The 20,068-nt window shown below is 40.2% G+C and overlaps 1 protein-coding gene across 3 annotated transcripts in view; it reads right to left on the reverse strand.

Annotated features, from left to right (window-relative positions):
- The window catches only part of LOC131243331 (uncharacterized), a 130,434-nt gene that overhangs the window by 10,402 nt on the left and 99,964 nt on the right, over nucleotides 1-20,068 (reverse strand). For all 3 annotated transcript variants that reach the window (XR_009170024.1, XM_058242606.1, XM_058242605.1), the window contains exon 22: nucleotides 16,897-16,944. Coding sequence is in view for 2 of the 3 variants with exons in the window: in XM_058242606.1 (XP_058098589.1) it covers nucleotides 16,897-16,944 (48 nt within the window). In the remaining variant the exon portion in view is untranslated. The remainder of the gene's footprint in view (nucleotides 1-16,896; nucleotides 16,945-20,068) is intronic.

The raw sequence follows: 20,068 nt of genomic DNA on the forward strand, positions 1-20,068 counted from the left end.
TTAGACCCATCTGCTCCAGTAGTGGTTAGGCAGACCGCTAGATCTGGACCATCCATCTTCAGCTTTGTGGAGGTTCCATATCGTGTAGACCGTCAGATCTTGAGGGCTCACACTTCCGCACTGTCTATCACCTATGGCACATCTGTCTTTCTGCTTTATTTTTCAGTTTTATTTTAGGTTATTAGAGATTTATGTTTTGATTTTGACCGTTAATAGATTCGAACGATCAAAAATAGTTCTAGACTTAGGTTAGCTTGTGTTTTTTTTTACATATACTTGTTTGAGACTTGAGACTGAAGATGATGGACATAGAATGAAATTTCTCTACATTGCTTCTTTTAAACAATAAAACCTCCTGTGAATGAAATTTGGTGCGAAGCCATTGGAGTGATTCCAAATTATATTTGTTATTCCTACCAAGGTATTTCTTTCTTCTCTCTCTCAAACCCTCTTTTTCCACTAAATATTTTCTCTTCTTTCTCAAACTCTAACTCCATCATCATCAACCCAACTCATCACCAACCAAACCAACCCAATCCCACCACACCATCCGTACGCGACCGTACAAAGTTGAGGTGGGCCAAGCTCGGCTCGGCTTGTCCATGCTATACTTGAGTTCGAGCTCGAGCTCGAGCTCGGCCTCGAGCTCAACATTGAAGCTTGGCTTGTTTGCCAAAGCCGTCGAGTCGAGCTAGTGGCTCGAGTCGAGTCGAGTTTACCTCGAGTCGAGCTCGAGCTTGTTCATATCATTCATCATAGGTTACGTTATTAAAATTTTGGTTAAAAAATTCAAATTAAATGCCACATTACTAAGACATAAATGATAAACATCTATATACTATCAATATCATACCACAAAAACATAATTTGTCCTCAACAATCAACATCAACATCAATTCGAAATAGTTAAAATATATCAAAAATTATAAATCCATTCATGAAAATTTTTAAAGCTTTTCCTTTAAGCATTCTAGCCCACGTTTTCAATTTCATTGTCATCTTCATACTCTTTAACATCGAAAGTGCTACCGCCCCAAACTGGATGCAACCAATCTTGCGTACATATCAGTGCTTCAACTGTATTCGAGGCGAGTGAACTTCGATACTTGCTAACTACCCTGTTGCCAGTGCTAAAAGCTGATTCTGATGCCACGGTCAAAATTGGAATTGATAAAATGTCTCGTGACATCAACGAGAATCTAGGGTATTCACGAGCTCGAGACTTCCACCATTGCAAAACATCGCAATCATTATCTTTTATCCTTATGACCGGTTCCTTTAGATACTTGTCCACTTCGGATTCAGTTTTCTGCGTCTCCGTTTCTTCTTCGTCTAAAAAAGACATAAAGTCACGAAGTTGCTCATCCGCAATAGAAGAACTATCCGCAGTTTGAGAAGTACCTATTGCACTTGATGGATCGGCCGAATTATCAACATATGATGCGAACAGCTCTTCAATTGCCGCATTAATAATGGCGGTCTCCGCTGAAACTCTTTTGGAACTGGAATAAAGTGATCTGAAAACAAATCTAACCATTGCCATCTTGTATCGTGGATTTAGGACAACTGCAATGGCCATTAACAAGTGACATTTACCCCAATACTTATCAAATTTCAGCTGCATTCCCAGAGCCAATGCTTTTAAAACTTTCGGATCATTAGCGGCACACTTTTTTAGCACCTTCATAATGAAAATAAATTCAAGAAGAAATTGATTTGTCATGGGATATTTATTTCCTAAAAAAATTTTCGTGCAGTCGTAAAAAAAACTTTGAGAAATTGATGAACGTCTTCAGTTTTCTTTCAGTCTTTACCACTTGGCACGTATGCATACATTTTATCGTGCGCCGCAAGTTCAGGGAATGCAACTTTAAATTGTAAAGCCGTATCCAACATTTCATAAGTGGAATTCCAGCGAGTGCAAACATCCAACTTCAACTGCTGTTTAGATTTCAAATCCAAATATTGGATTATATTATTCCACATACTCAGTCTTGAAGGTGACCCCCTTATATATTTAACATTATCTTGTATATTGGCAATTATTGAATCAATTGCTTTCAGCCCTTCTTGCACAATTAAGTTGAGTATGTGAGTACAACATCTAACTTGGAATATTTTACCTTCGAAGAATAAATTTTCAGCAGCCTTGAACTGAGTACGTAAGAAAGAAATTAACGTATCGTTGGATGAGGCATTATCTAAAGTAATTGAAGAAATTTTCTTTTCAATGCCCTACTCAACAAGACAGTTGTAAATGCAATCAAACAGTACCACACCGGTATGAGGAGGAGGAACATAGCGGAAGTTTAAAATTCTCTTTTATAGTTTTCAATCTCCATCAACGAAGTGTGCGGTCAGTGACATATATCCCTTTCTCTAATTTGAGGTTGTCCACATATCAGATGTCAAACTTATTCTGAATACGGATTCTAGGAGAGCTTTCAAGTTAGCGCTCTCAACAACATACATTTTCATACACTCTCTTTTCACAGTAGACCGAGAGGCCCTCTCAAATTTGGAATTTAGAAATTTACAAAATTCCATGAAAACCTTGCTTTTTACCATGCTGAATGGCTTCTCATTGACTATCACTAACCTTGTACACCACTTATTCAGTTTATCCAGATCATACTTATATGTTAAGAGTGCAGCTTTGGAGTCGTCATCTTCAGAAAAAATAAATAAAAGCAGTTACTGGACTCCACCCTTCAATGTTCTTGGTCTCTTCACACATTTATCAATATGCCTCTGATAGTGAGTTGTAGAATAAGTAGAATGCTTGTTGTAAAGAGTTTTACAAAACTTGCATCTAATCTTGACAGAACCATCTGGTTGCGTGATCTCATCAAAAGATTCTCATATCGCCGATCTTTTTTTCCATTTCACAGAACCTGAAGCTGTTTCAACTTTATTCTCTAATTTTTCTTCATCCACGGTAAAAAGAAAATTGATTGACGCACCAAGGCCAGAAGTACTTGTGTTTTGTTCAGTAGTCATCTAAAAATCAAAAGATAACAAGAGTAAGGTAAGATCAGGGCTTCTATAGGTTGAAGGAATAATACAAACAATATCGGGCCCCTCCATAAACTGCAAGACACAAGTGTTTCAAATAGTCCCCTAATAAATAAATCCACTGAGATACATAAATATACATAACTATAAATTGTCCATAATTGTTTCAAATTTTGTTTACTAATTGTTTCTAAATATCTTATTCCTACTTGTTTCTATCTAGAGGTGCTAATTGTCTCTATCCCATTCGGTAACATTCCATGTAATATCACCATACAATTTACTTGTCTCTATCTAGGTGACCTAAATATTAATTAACAACATCAGATCACAAATAATCATAAGTAGCAATATGACAAAATGTAAAGAACAATTATCAAAATATATTAGAAATAATTTATCCATACACCTACAACTCTACAAGAAGATAATGTTTAAAAATAAATAAGAAGATGATGCATATGATCATTAATATACAACAGTGCATAATGCAACTATATAAGGAGATAATAAAGTAATATGTTATCATTGTTTATTTCCTCTACATGATAGTAAATCAAGTGGACTTTAAAAGAAATTTGTGATCATCACAATTTTATATTGTATTGTATGGAAAAAATAATGATTTAGAGGGGTACAATGATTTAGATTGGTTTATGATGCATTTAGAGTGTATGCATGACTTGGAAGGACAACTTTTAAGTATTATCGAAGCACCTGCTTATCATTCATCATGCTTTGCTGGAGTACTGATTTAAATTTTTTTTTTTTGTTATTGTGAATGATAATATGTGGTTTAAAAGCGCTCATGCTTTACGTGCAATCACCATAGGAGATTTTTGGTTTTATAGCTGGATTTCTAATCCGTATGATGAAACAATACATGTAAAATAGCGCAAGACAATAGAGCTAGGATGTCACCTGCTGTGGGACCGCAAGCTAATTGTGTGGTGATCCCCAATACGACGTAACTTCATAGTGATGTGTGTATTTTATCCAAGCCTTCCATTCATTTTTTAAGGCATGAGCTCAAAATTGCAGCATCTCCAAAGCTCAAGTGGACCATGCCACTGGAAACAGTGGGGGTAATGATATCTACTATTAAAACTTTCTTTAAAATGTAATAATGTTGATTTTCCATCTCTGAATGTAATCCACCGTATCTTAGAAAATCATGACATCTGAGTTGTAAATACTTGTTTGTTGAAATTAGACCATATGATAAGATTAATTTCTAACCGTCTAATATTTTTTCATAAATCTAATATTAGATGATTAAGTGGGCATAATTTTTTCCTAAATCTAAACTGATACCCATACTTCAGACGGTTTAATTTGAACTAATTTTATACCATGTATGTAAGTCTCAAGTGCATGTGTATTGTCTATAATACTTCGCTACAGTATTAAAGGTGTTTCTCGGGGAGGGATCCAGGCACATATATATAATGGTAGGTTGTGAAGCCTAAGCACTGTGGGCCCACGATGATGTATGTGTTTCATCCATGCCGTCCACCCATTCTTTCAAATCATTTTATGATATGAGCCCGATCCAAATCTCAATGGACCACATAGTATTGATTGAACGCCCACCATTAAAAACTTTTTGGGAGCCACAAAAGTTTTAGATCAAGCTCATAACTATTTTTTCCCTTCATCCAAGTCTTTATTACCTAATCAACGGGTTAGATGTCAAATAACCATTACATTTGGCCCTAGGATATTTTTAATGGTGTAATTCAATCACTACTGTTTTCCCATGGTGTGGTCCACCTGAGATTTATATCTACCTCAATTTTATGGTCAAGCCCTAAAATTATATTTCAAACCGGATGGATGGCATAGATAAAACATATACATTATAGTGGGCCCCACATAGCACCAACCACTAAGGCACATGAAATCCAACGTTGGACTGCAAAAATCCCTCCAGCGTAGATTCCAAGGAGGGGCTGTGAAGGCCATGCCTGAAATGACGTTTCAAGCTCCCATTTTACTATTCTCTGGAAACGGATTGACTACTTGTGGTCGGTGCTCTGTGGGCCCCATCATCATGTATGTGTTTCATCCATTCCGTCCATCTATTTTTCTAGATCAATTTATGTGTAATACACAAAAAATGAGATATATCCTGCCTCAAGTGGACCACATTACAGGAAAGTGTTGAACGAACTTCAACCATTAAAAACTTTTTGGGGGCCATAAAAGTATTGGATCAAGTTGATCTTTGTTTTTTCCCTTCATCTGGGTCTTTATGACCTAATCAACAGATTGGATGTCAAATAAACAGTACAGTGGGCCTTAGGAGGATTTAAATGATGGATATCCAATCACTGTTGTTTTCCTGTGGTGTGGTCCAATTGAGATTTACATCCCTCTAATTTTTGGGGTAAAGAACTAAAATGATATTTAAAAATTGATGAACGGATTGGATGAAACATATACATCATGGTGGGACCCACAGAGCACCGACCACCAGATCGAGGGCTGGTGTCAGGGGGAGTAGCCAATCCGTATCCCTATTCTCCGGAAAAAAAAAAGCAACCCAGATCCATTCCATCCTTTCTACCTCCAACTATAGCTGTTCTTGGACCCACGCTACAGGCAGATACGTGAGAGAGCTAATCCATCCACTCATCAGGTGGGGCATCAGCGGGCCATCAGTCACGGAACCCGATTCAAGATCCAAGTCACTCATCAGGTGGACCCCATTCTCCAACGGAATCAAGAAAGAGAAAAAAAGAAGAAGAAGAAGAACTCACCTAATCTCCTTGATGATGTTGGTCGGGCCGGCGTGCGGCGAGCAGGGGCAGCGGACTGGGTGGGGATCGTGGGGTAGAGATAGAGAAGGAGAAGAAAAGGGAGACAGTCGTGCGGTGGGGAGTGGGGACCATGGGGTGGGGTAGGGTTTTTATTTTTTATGATTATATATATAATATTTTAAAATATATAAAAACCTATTTCTAACGAGCCGAGTCAAGCTTGAGTTTGAGTTTTAAGGCGAGTCGAGTTCGAGTTCAAGCCGAGTTAAAATGGCAATGGTCGAACTCGGCTTGAACTCAACTCGAGCTACAGTATTTTAGCTTGACTCGGCCCGACTCAGCCATTCAAGCCGAGTCAATCCGACTTGACTCGAGCCGAGTCGAGAACTCATCACCAACCAAACCAACCCAATCCCACCACACCATCCGTACGCGACCGTACACTACACAGACCTGTCCGTACAGCCGAACGGCCTTCCCCCTCATTGATCTTTTTTCTTCTTATGTATTTTATAAAATCCTAAATTCCAAATTTCTTGATTTCCAAACCCAAACCTTAATTCATTCAAACCCTAGCAAAGCGCAAGTGAATCCTCGAATCTAGAACAAATCCTATACTAGATGGAAGTTCTACCTTCCACTGGGCCATGTCTGATCAATAGCATTAAGGATCTATTTTGCGGGATTGTGATGTGGTCTTGAACTTGAGTTTAATTGAATATTTGATTTCTCTAAATTTGTGGTAGATTGGCTTTATTTTATGCTTTGATTTACTCTGGTAATCCGTTAATTTATTTGCATCATCCTAGTTTAGGCCATTCATCATGCATCAGTTAGCCCCTGCGCACATATTTAAATCTTCAAATAGATAGGATACAAGATCAACGAAAAATATCAAGGACCACGATATTTGAAGAAAAAATTCTAAATATAGAAGAAAGAGATAATTAGAAATCTTCTAGTCCCAACCTAACAAGACTAGAGGCAATAAAAAAAGCTAATGCAAGAGTGAGAAATAGAGGGTCGGTTGAACAAGAACACCCCATAAAGCGATTATGTTATCTGATCAAACTCTGTAGATAGGCTGAGGACAAAAAAATGGCTAACGGTTTCAAGTTTTAAGTCCAAATTCCAAGGAATCACAAAGATCACGGGTTGAGATGGAAATAGGCCTGATTTTCAGAAAATAAGAAAAAAAAATGAAAAACCTAATCTCTTGAACCGTCCATCCAATCAATGGAAGTGGGCCCCACTATGATAGTGATCACGGCTATAGGAACGAGCTATCTTCAAAAGCAAAGAAATCCGAAACCACTTGCTCCGATACAGCAATACCATGTTGTGTGATTAGATGACACTTAAAAGAGGAGAGTAAAAGAAGAGAGGTACTTTGAGATGAAGGAAGAGATTTCTTCTTCTTGTATTTCTCCAACGGAGGATGCGCACATAAATAGAGAAGCAATTGCCTATTTTTAGCTCTACAAGATAACTATGAATTGAGATCTATACAATATATACGATCTACACAATTCAATATGGGAGCACTCAGAAGATTGTACTCCAACAAGGCATAGGAACCAACTTTTCATTAAGCCGCTTGATGGTAGTGACCTTTCATCACAGCTTGTAGTCAGTTCCCTCATATAGATGACTAGTTAACCTTTCATGGATTACCCAATCCTGCTACTCTGGCCAAGACTTTGGGGTATTGAGATCTGTGATACACAACTCTCTTTTGTCCAGTTACGACTGGTTGGAGAATGTGCATTGACTACAGGAAGCTGACTACCGTCACAAGGAAGGACCACTTTCCTTTGCCCTTCATTGATCAAATCTTGGAAAGGCTAGCTGGTCATTCCTATTATTGTTTCCTTGACGGGTATTCGGGATACAATCAGATTGAAATCGCCCCTGAGGACCAGGAAAAGACCACATTTACATGTCCCTACGGCACCTTTGCCTACAGAAGGATGCCATTCGGGTTATGTAATGCCCCTGCCACCTTTCAGTGATGTATGATAAGTATCTTTTCTGACATGGTCGGGAAATATCTAGAGGTCTTCATGGATGATTTCTCTGTTTTCGGTTCATCTTTCAGCGAGTGCTTAGAGAGTCTTAAATGTGTGCTGAAAAGATGTGAAGAAAAGAATCTGGTACTTAATTGGGAGAAGTGTCATTTCATAGTTCAGAAGGGAATTGTCCTTGGGCATATCATCTCGTCCAAGGGAATCGAGGTAGATAAGGCAAAAATCGATCTTATCTCTAACCTACCTCCACCCAAGAACATCAGAGACGTGTGATCCTTCTTAGGACACGCAGGGTTTTACAGACGATTTATAAAGAACTTTAGTCTCATCTCTCGTCCTTTATGTAATCTTCTTCAAAAGGATGCACCATACGAGTGAACTGAGCAATGCCAGGAAGCTTTCACCAAGCTTAAGGGCATGTTAACCACTGCACCTATCATGCAGCCACCCGACTGGAGCCTTCCTTTTGAGCTTATGTGCGGCTCTTCTAATTATGCTCTTGGAGCGGTTCTAGGTCAGAGAAAAGATAAGAGGCCTTACGTCATTCATTACGCGAGTAGGTGTAACGTCTCGGAAAAATCCGTACAAGGACCCGAGTACCACCTCAGGCAGAAATCATCCAGGACCAAAACCTTTAGAAATTTGGTTAATATTAGCAAGTGTTAAACTAGAATACTTGTGAAATTAGCACTAATCACTTTAAATATGATCTGCAAGATCCAAAACGTGCAGAATCATTGACGCTACATTACCCTGAAATCTAGAATCCATCTCAAAACCCAGTTGCTCTCGGGAGCATCTTGAAACTTCGTATCGGACCTGGACCGCACGTCGAAAGTCCGATAACCGCAAAACTATACAGTTATGACCGCATTACTGGACTTGACAACCCCCTCGAAAATCAAGTCTTAATTGTGTCTAGAAATGCGCAACTTGAGCCCGGAACAAAGTGTATGAGAAACGTGAAAATATTTAGAAATAAAATCCGAATTTAAGTAATCTGAGTCGTGTCGCTTGCGGGCCAAATATAAGGATTCAGACCGTCAGAATCTGACCCAAATACACCCTCGGATCAGGAGAAATGTCCCACACATGTCGGTGTACTTGTGACCCTGATCGAGTGACCGTGACCGTTGAACTGAAACGGGTCCGCCACGGTCGATCTGCAAACCCGATCGGAACGAAAACTCAGCCTGACCTAGATCCATGGTCAGGGAGCTTAAGTCCGACCGCACGTGGAAAAGGGGCCACTGGAAGTGCTCCGTTGGACCGGAACAGTCCGTATTTAGATATAACCTAAGTATACCTTGGCCCTGGGGCCATTCCCATCAAACCTGGGCCTATATAAGGACCTTAAACACTCTCTCCCATATTCCATACGAATTTGAGAAACCCTAGGAGAGAGAGAAGAGAAAAGAGAAGGGAAAAGAGAGAAAGTGAGAGTGAGAGTTGGAGATTCTTCCTGGGATTCGATCCCGCTACTCCACGCACTCAACCGCCATTTCTGTATCGCTATACAGGCGATTCCGACTCCGTACTTAGGTAAGAAAACCTAACCCTAACTTGTCTTAGGGTTTCTAACTATTGTAATAGATGAAATAGCTGACCTATTCCCTGATATAGGTTATTGTGGTGCCGTAGACAAGACTTAGCTTTTAAAACTGAGTTCACTACGAGTCTACTGGCGAAAGGTGTGGACTACAAATGTTTAAGTTATGGTTTTCAAGGCTTTCAATGCCAGTTAATGATTTATGACTGACTTGAATTGCTATCACATGCTTAGATACGTTGTTCCCGCACTTTACACATATATATGAACTATGTTGAATATAATGTATTCTTGTGTTTGTTGAAATGTTTGTATGAGTATGGATTCTGGATATGGATTTGCCATTATTAACTGTTGTAGTCATATGGTTGAGGTATACGTGACAATTCCTTAGTGTAAGGATTTGCCCTAATACGTGCTATCACCAACATACGTCATGTATGTTGGAATATGTAGTCTAAGTGTTTGTAGAAATGTCTGAATGAACAAGTGTGTAATAAATTGTACTTTATATGGGCATTGAGAAGAGATTCTCAACTACCTTAACGAAGTGTATGATTTCCTCCATGTAACTTATATTCTTTGTCTGTTTTACTTAGGGACTGCATATGTGTGAATTCAAGTTTAAGTTGAAATCCATCAAATGCTCACATGCTTGTATGATTGGAATTGTTGATCCATTACTGTTCTGATTAGCTTGTATGATTATCTGTTATAATTGAATGTGTTTGGGACTACGGAATAGTCCAGGCAATCGGTAACAGGCATTGAATAGGTGGCTGAGGTTGATTTCGCCACATAGGACGTGATCAATGAATCCGAGCCGTACTTGGGATGTTGGCAGTAGTTAGGCCACACGGAGTGCTTACGCACTTCATGTCGATTAACTCAACGTGCGCTCGTACTAGTCGAGTTCGTCAAGTAACCCGATTGACCCGATGTATGTTCACCATGTATGGACACTACTGCTTGAATCTAAGATACCAAACTCACTAATGAAAACCCCTTTAACCTTGGTACCTCGATCCACTAAGACTCATGAGCCGGGCATGGTGGTATGGGACACTGTGGTCGAGCTGTCGGGCTTCGCTGGGGTGACGAGCCTCCCCGTAGTGTCCAGTGAGCAACACAGTCTCGTGAGCCGAATACGGTGGTATGGGATATTGTATTCGAGCTGTCGGCCTACACTAATAAGGTGACGAGCCCTTTGTAGTGACCTCGAGCGTACGCTAAGACTGCGTAGAGGCGACGAGCCCTTACGTAGCAACAAGAGTACACTAGGCCTGCACTGATAAGGTGACGAGCCCTTTGCAGCGACCTAGAACCACAATATCGTACGAGAATTACTAGGACTGACGACCATAGAATGGATCATTGTTTGGGAATTGATATAAGGGAGGTACCTTAGCTTCCCAATCCTACTGTATAAAAAGGACTAATAAGAACTTGGTAATCATATTCATACACATGTGCCGTTTGGCGATGTGTAGAGAGCACGAGGAAGTGACTGACATGCACGACCGTTAGATGAAGATCGCTGAGGGAGTGCAGGCGAGGGCATGCATCATTTATACATACCATTCCCGCATTAATCAGAGTATCTAGGGATGTTCGATTGTATTGCTTTATCATTACTGCTTGACTGAATTGATAACATATTAACCTTTGCTTTATTGTTCCACTGAGTTGATCACTCACTCCCACGTTACGGGACGGTGTCTTAAACACCAACCAGACTCTGTTGTAGGTTCAAATGATGGCGTAGCCTGCGAGGCGGAGCCAGACTTTGAGGACGATGAGGAGGCATTCTCATATATGCAGTATTCAGGCGAGTTCTCGTAGACCGTTCTGAATCGACGGGGCTTCAGGGTTATACTTGTAGTGGACTATTACATTTTTGACATTTTATATTTTGAAACAATACATGTAATTATTGACCTGGCAATGCATACATACTTTGGGGACTTATACTGATTTGTAAAGTTATACATATTTGAGTTAATCTTCCGCTTGCGTATTACAACTGTCCCTGGATTATGTTTTGCTGATTTGGCTTAATCTTATTCATGTTTTATGCACTAATACAGACAACATTTAATCATCATTAAATATGTTACATAAGTGATGCGTTGGAACTCGGGAGTTGGACTTTTACTCGACCCCCGATTTTCAGGGCGTTACAGTAGGACTCTAAATCTTGCCCAAGTGAACTACTCGACTACGGAAAAGGAACTCTTAGCCGTAGTGTTCGCCTTGGACAAATTTAGGTCCTACCTGATCGGATCCAAGATCATTATCTACACAGATCATACGGCACTCAAGTATCTTCTTTCTAAGAATGATTCTAAGCCCCGCTTGATAAGATGGATCCTTCTACTCCAAGAATTTGATTTAGAAATTAAAGATAAAAAGGGAGTAGAGAACGTAGTGGCCGATCACCTTTCTCCCCTTAATACCTCTAATTCCCTTGAGGCGACCCATATCAATGACATGTTCCCTGATGAACAACTGTTCAGAGTCTCCCATTCACCTTGGTTCACTGATATTGCTAATTATCTTGCCACAGGTTCCATACTGACACGTTGGACTGCACAAGATAAGAAAAAATTCTTTACCGAGGTGCGCAACTTTTTCTGGGACGATCTATATTTGTTTAAATATTGCCCAGACCAAATCCTAAGGAGATGTGTGTCAGACGATGAGCATCAGAGTGTCATCTCCTTCTGTCACTCACAGGCCTGTGGTGGTCACTTTTCTACTAAAAAGACCACGGCCAAGATTCTGCAGTGTGGCTTTTATTGGCCCACTATGTTCAGGGACACTCATAAGTTTTGCAAGGCTTGTGAGCGTTGTCAGAAATTGGGAGCATTGTCCTGTCGAAATATGATGCCTTTGAATCCCATCCTTATCATAAAAGCATTTGATTGCTGGGGCATTGATTTCATGGGACCATTCCCCCAATCCTTTGGAAATTTGTATATTTTGCTCGCTGTAGACTATGTCACTAAATGGGTCGAAGCGATTCCGTGCCGAAACAATGACCATCGCACAATCATTAAATTCTTAAAAGAGAACATCCTTTCTCAGTTCGGAACACCTCGAGCCATCACTAGTGATGGAGGCTCACACTTTTGTAATAGACCATTCGAAAGCTTAATGAAGAAATACGGTATCTCTCATAAGGTACGCACCTCATACCATCCACAAACAAGTGGACAAGCTGAGATTTCCAATAGGGAGATCGAACATATCCTGGAGAAAACGGTTGACCCTAATCATAAGGATGGGTCAACCCGATTGACCGATGCCTTATGGGCATACCGTACTGCTTTTAAAACCCCTATTGGAACGTCTCCCTTTAGACTTGCCTATAGGAAAGCTTATCACTTACCTGTGGAGTTGGAACATAAAGCGTATTGGGTGATTAAAAATCTGAATTTCAATATGGACAACGCTGGCTCGTTACGCAAACTTCAGTTGAATGAACTTGAAGAAATCCAAAATGACGCGTACGAGAACTCGAGAATTTACAAGGACAGGATGAAGGCATTTCATGATCAACATATTCTGCGGAAATCATTCACGCCAGGTCAGAAAGTCCTTTTGTATAACTCACGAATACATCTCTTTCCGGGTAAGCTTCGATCTCGTTGGACCGGCCCTTACATTATTGTCACTACTTATCCTCATGGGGCCGTCGAGATAAGAGATCTCGACAATGGCAAGGAGTTTAAAGTAAATGGACATCGATTAAAACCATTTGTCAAGAAATTTGATTCAGAGGACATGTCCATGCCTCTGACCGATCCTGTTTACCAGGATTGATCTCCTAGTCTGATGGAGGTATAGGTAGGTTTATCGCTTTCATAGGACTAGGATAGTTTGCTTTATGCTGTTCTAGGATAGACAGTTTTATGCCGTTAGGTTAGTTTGCTTGATACGTTGTTTTAGGATAGTTGATTTTCGTGTTTCACTCTCGTACTGACCCGCTCTCAAGCTGAGATCTCAATGGAAAAGTCTCTCGATTCGTCATCCAGGTACTATCTTCCCATCACTTTTCCTTTACTTTCGTTGTCCCATGTGCATTGCATGCTCATATCTTTTACATTGAGGACAATGTCGATTTTAGGTTGGGGGTGGGAGATTAGGTTGCCTAATCAGTGTTTTCTTGGTCTTAAGGAGGCAGAAATTTGTGAAAATTTTTCAAAATTTTTCTGAAATTTCTTGTAAATTCGATGTGATTTTGACGGTCATCCTTGATTTAGAATTACAAGATACGTGATGTTGGTAATTTGTGACTCTTGGATTCAGTTATCTATTAGATTTCACAATTAAGTTCGAATTGTTAATCCATGATTAGAAGTTTTAAACATTGATTGAGTCATGATTTCATAGGACACATCTTGCTTACACATTAAGATTTCAGTTCGATATTGAATTGTAACTTGGTGATCATTAAGCATGGAAGGAACCAACCTGGGGAATTTGTCCATCATGTTCAATAAGAAGAATATAGAAAAAGAAAAAGAAGTTTTGAAAAAAAAAAAAAAAAAGAAAAAGAATACCCAGCTAAAAACAGTTGTCATCAGGAAAGGGTTGGGTGTACGATCTTCACCATAGGTTTGCTCCCTATAGGTATGGATTTGATTCCCCTCCCCCTTGATGGAAAAATCAAAAGCTGGAAGAATGAAAAGAAGAACTGTAACGCAAGTTCTGGTTTAGGTTGTCCTGAATGCTCTTTTGATTGTCAATGTTATCATGGAAATTGACGATTGGATCTCTTAATGATGGTAAGCCGGGTTTACACTATACACCCATGGAACTCAATGTTTAGAATTTTTTCTAATTGATGGGTTAATACATTGAACTTGATTATGAAGTTTACCGTGCGCTTGAGTCCCTGAGAAAGTAATGCCCAACATTCATGAACCTTAGAATTTTGGGATCTAGATAGTTTTTCAAAAATCACTTGAGAAATTCTCCTGTAATTCTCAACGTATTTTTCACATACTTTGCTCGGGACTAGCAAGATGCTGGTTGGGGGTTGTGTTGAGGGTCAAATATTGCATATTAGACCCCAATTATGGCCTAGATTTACGAACATGGTATTGTTTAACGGCCTAATTTAATCGTGTTTGTGATGCAAGGTGTATTTACGAGCTTGGATTGAAACAGGGTGCGAAAAGCATGGATTTAATGCTTTGATGTCACCAAGGCAAGGGACGAACCCCAGGGGACCGAGATCGATGGATTTACATGCCAGAGATCCGAGAAAATCAAGAAACTGAAGCTCAAGTGGCCTAAAAAGGGTCCAGAATGCGAGATCACAGGGTTCTCACTATCCGTTCGGCTCGAAACTTTACAAATGGCCTGAAGACCCTAAATTAACCATACACGTAAAATTTCAACCATTGGATCCCTCTGGAAGTGGCTCAACGGACAGATCAGCCCCGATATCAGCAATCTGGGGCCCACCTGATTGCTGGACACGCTTCAATTTTGGACTCAATGTCTTAAATGAGCTGGCAAAACGGATGGACGGAGCTGATTTCTCACAAGCATCACAGTGGACCCTGCATGTACAATGCGTATACATGGTGTACACGCACCGGCTGTGCATCGGACGGTCAGCCCGGTCAAAGACGGGCTGACCCGTCTCTCCTACGTAAAATGTCCAGCGGACGGATAGCGTCCATCCAGTTTTGAGTTGTGGGGCCCACACATCGTTCAAACGGCAGATCTAGACCATCTATTAGATCCGTAGGACGGCCAAGACCAACGCCTAGGTGTCCTTTTGCCACCATGCAAGCGTCTTCATGTTCCCAACCGTTAAACGCAGGATGGACGGCGGAGTAGAAGATCTTGTAAGCCGCACCGATTTCACTCCAAAAACCACCATGCCCGAACGGTTTTTCGAGGCGAACACAATGGTTGGACTAGATTTCCTAATTGGCACCGATCTTGTGGGCCCCACCATCTCACCAACGCGAACAGAGCTGCGTAAGCTTTGTTTTGCGGCCGGATCTGTCAATCTAGGTGGGCCACCATGGCTGGCCGATGAAAAGATCCAATCCATCCATTATATTGGCCGTCCAAAAACGTCCCAGGTGACGTTAATTTTTAGGAAATAAAGCAAGGAAAGCAGAAGGTTCACGTCTGTTTTCTTAGCTGCATAAACAGCTTTACGCAGACAGTTTCTTGGCTGCGTAAGGAAACACCGCCTCTCGCACACAAAACCGACTTCGGTTGCCTATAAAAGAGATAGAGAGAGGGCCGTAGATGATCATCTTGGAGACGTTGGAAGCCAAGAAGAGCAAGAAGGAGAGAGAGAGAGAGAGTTCGGCCGGCTGGTTCTGTTTCTTCCCTATTCTTCTCAATTTTAATAGTTTTCTTTTAAGATGTTTAGCCTAATCACGTCTATGCTAGGCTAAACCTCTTAGCTAGGGCTAAGAGGTGAAGCTTGTAGCATGATGGGGAGACTTTGTGTTTGTGCATTTTGTTCAGACTGAACTAATCGTAAATTTGGTTTAATTATGGGAAATGTTTTCAGTTTTTAATGGTCTGTTGTGATTGAAATTACAATGGGTCTGCGATAGCTTTGAGCATGTTCCTTTCCTTATTTTGATTATGACGTCAGGAAGCCCTGTTGTTCACCATCGTCTCCTGGGCATGGTTGGATGACGGAACCCTTCCTAACCTTCATATATCTTGTTGATTGGTTACCAATTGGTTTAATCCTGTTTTTACTTTGTCTTCTGGGCATGGTTTGGTGACGGAATCCATTCTAATTCTTATACCTTTCATCTCTTGAAAACTAGATCAAAGGAAGTTCAGTTTTGATTTTCATGGTTACACCCTTCAACTGGATGAGAGGGGATAAGTCTAGTTGAGTTCATGACTCGAGCATAAGATCTCCCTGATCTCTACAAGTGGATCCTCTGAATCCCTAGTTTCTTACCTCTAATTTCTCTAAGTTTTAGATAAATATTTCACCGTTATTCCGTTAATTTCATTCGATTTAGATTTCATCTTAGTCTAGTTCTAGTTCTACTTAATTTCAGATTACGTACAGGTTTCAGTCCCTTGGGATTCGACCTCGGTCTCACCGAGTTTATTTCTACATCACAACCCTATACTTGGGGTGTGAATAGGTGCATGCAATTCAGTTTCCATTTTCCACCTATTTATCATTATTAGTTGATTTATACATTCCTAGGACAAAAATAATACAAGGACACACTTGTATTATGAGGTCATAACTTCAAATACCCATACTTTGAACTAGCTAGTGGTCACACCAAATCATAAACACGCAGATATACAAGCTTTCTATATTGAACAAGGTACAACCCTTCGACAAATCACAGGGAAAATACTAGTTATTAGTCATGCATAGCCCTACATGTCAAAAACTTTTGATTAGGCTAGCACCCCATATCACTACAATTAGAAAGTTTGGTATTGGCGGCTCCTATGGTGAACAATTTTTAGATGCCATTATAAAGCGTAGTATGCATTAGCAAATGAAATAGACAAGTAGTACCTATTAAAATGATGGCCCCATAGTCAAATCGATGTCGTATGCAACGACCTACAAAAAGGAAAAGGATGTTAGTGTATATATAATGAAATCACATCATGTTAATAGATCAGGCAACAAAATTTAACTAAATTGTAGTAACTTGGGATGAAGAGCTAGTATTCACGATTCAAGTAGAGGACAATGAGTGTTTATGTTGTAAACAAGGAATGCCTATGTTTGCAAATTATGGTTGAGCATAAAACAACATATGAGGTCTAACAAAATCATAGGTTAGCTAGCATTTCAGGCCCTTAATAAACTAGTGATCGCAGTGCATATAAGATTTTGATATTATCCCTTTAATTTGATAATAAGTCACCACACTAATATTACATATAAAATGGCCTTCCATGGAACATCTATTATGTTCTTAAGGTGGAACCAAGGTTTTCCACAACTATTGTGGGAAAATTGTGAGTGGAACTGATTTCAATCCTAGGAGGACAAGTGGGCTATAATGACGACCTTTTTAACATCTACAGGGATCTAGTTGGTACAAAGTGGTCCTGAGAAAGAGGTGCAGCCTTTGAGTCTTACAATATTTTATGAGACCAATTAGTTTGATCACTGCTATTTAGACGAGCCCTCGATGATGAAGAATCTGATGGCTTTGAAAGCTTCCCAAGAATGTACTGGGGAAAGGGGTAAATGCTGTTGGCTAATCAGGCTCAAACTGATGACTTCCACCATGTCAAGGTGACACTCTACGGCTAAGTTATGAAAATTGGATATTCTCGGTCAGATTGTTCTCTGTGCTATTCGAGAGAGCCACCAAACATGCCATTGCCAACTCTAGAGATGCACATTTTGCAGTACCATGGTCCTAATGTCACTGCCTATAGTTGTTACCAGGGAGGGACAAATTTCTGACTGTTGACAACTCGAGGTACAAGGACATGTTTATGAGTCACTATTGCTGTCTCAAAAAGTGGGGAGAGCATTGACCACTTTCTTTACATTGTAGTCTCAAAAGCAGTATGGTGGAATTTCTTCAAAATATTTGGTGTATACTAGGTGATTCCGAGGTGGACCAATGAATTCTTCTTGATGTGACATGGAAATCCGGATAGGTAGAAGGCTCTCTCTACTAGCAGTCATTTGGTCAATATGGAAAGTATGTACTGATAGAGCATTTTATAACTAGTTAGAGTCAAAAGAATTAGTCTTCTAGTGGGACAGGGAAAGGGTTCTAATGCAACTTGGTGATATCTTGTGCCACATGTATATATTTGTTAAAAAATAAATATTTTAAAACATCATGAAGAGGTGACGTCAACATGAAGGGCCTGGCGCACATGATGGTCAGGGCCCTTTTCAGGAGTCCAGTAGTGTTGAAGGGCTGGTCAATTGAGACCCTTTGAGCTTGACCTTTCACTGAAGTCAAAGGGTATTTCTGGAATTTTTAGAAGAGGTAAGGGTATTTTGGTCATTTTGCAAAAGTCTTAGATGATGGTGAAAATAATATGGTTAGCTCTAGCCTCTAGGGAAAAATCCCGAGCAACTTTCCCTCCTATGGCAATTCAATCCAGGTTCATCTTCATGCCCGAACACAAGTTTTGGAGATGTTAGAAGTAAAGTAGGTTAAAGTGTCTTTTTCTCCATTATGCCCTAAAAATTGTGTTAAAGTGTCTTTTTCTCCATTATGCCCTAAAATTGGCCCATGGGCCTAAGAGATCTCACAAAAGGAGATTAGTAGGGGACACCTAGCATTGTGCTATGTGCCTTTAAGAGTTGGAGAGCTAAGGCTTGGTGATAGAGGAAGAACGGTGGATTCCTACGACCACTCTTAGCACCAAATGTTTACGATCTATGACAGTTGCAGCCATTGGTGCATGCAAGGATCGCCATTCCATAGTTGTTCGTGGAGTTGCAACATTGCTTTGGAGCCTGTTCACCTCCCGTCGGGAGTTGGAATAGCATTATTTGGCCTTCTATTGATCAATTGGACGAAAAACAGCATTGGAGCAATATTATTTGGTATTGTTGGGCAAGGATTTCTACGTTGTCTCTTTTTATTCATCGGTACAGTAAGTATTAATATTTTATTTCAACAAACCTAGATGACTTGTTTCCTAACAGATAAGAGTGACTTGTGGATTTGTTGTGTTGCATTATTGGTTTATGCTGATTTGTAAACCTGATTTCTCTTATCATTACTACAACCTCCAAGTGTTTGTTAAATTGTCTAGCCATATAAATCATATTTATTTGCTTCTGGATCGACCCTTCTACATCAGTTTCTCAATTATATGTCTAGGAGGAGATGGTAATATGCATCCAATTGTAAAATAATGGTTTAGTGGTGTGCCCCCACCTTTCTTTAAAAAATAAAAATAAAAATAGTAGTAGTACTACTACTGCTAGCCACGGGCTTTAATCCTCTGAGCTACAGGCCCCACCCCATCTCCACTGGATCTATTCCCGTGAGTACCCTCAAAAAGGAACCTTTCCTCTCCTCAACCACCGTGTTCAATTGATGTGCCAGCCCTCTACTATGGATTGTTGGTCCGCAACCCCACCCTATCACATGAATAAGGAGTGGCCTATCGATGACCGACCGAGCCACTCTAATACTACTACTACTACTAATAATAATAATAATAATAATATATTGGTTTATATTTTTATTCTCTGCACATTTTTCAATAAAATTATCGCGATCTCTCTTAAAAATATATATTAGCCTATATTCTACAGTTGATTGAATTCAAGCAATTCATAAGTTTAAGGCCCACCCAAAATTCAAATGACAAATGGTCCCTGGCCAACTTATGCCGCCAAATGCCATTACAAATGTTGCTAGGCCATGTCTCTTCGCCTTGTCATGTGCCCGGTAAGTTCAAGTCCAACTCCATAACTCGTTGACCCAAACCTAGCCTTATTTAACATAGCCAATGTTAAAGGCCAATGTACATGCATGTGGGCTGTGGGCTGATGAGGACATTAGGCGCACACATGCACGCACGCCGCCACCCCTACGCACGTACGTACAAAGGAGGGCCCCACCGTCGATTTGGCTCGATGTCGATGTCCAGGGAGGGCCTCCTAGTTAGAAGACGAAGTTTTGACCCAAAAGAGCAGGCCCGATTGTCAAGAAAAGCCCATCACGGGATCTCATGATCGTGGCCCACTA

Source organism: Magnolia sinica, chromosome 4, assembly GCF_029962835.1.
Source record: "Magnolia sinica isolate HGM2019 chromosome 4, MsV1, whole genome shotgun sequence".
Classification (NCBI taxonomy): Eukaryota; Viridiplantae; Streptophyta; class Magnoliopsida; order Magnoliales; family Magnoliaceae; genus Magnolia; species Magnolia sinica.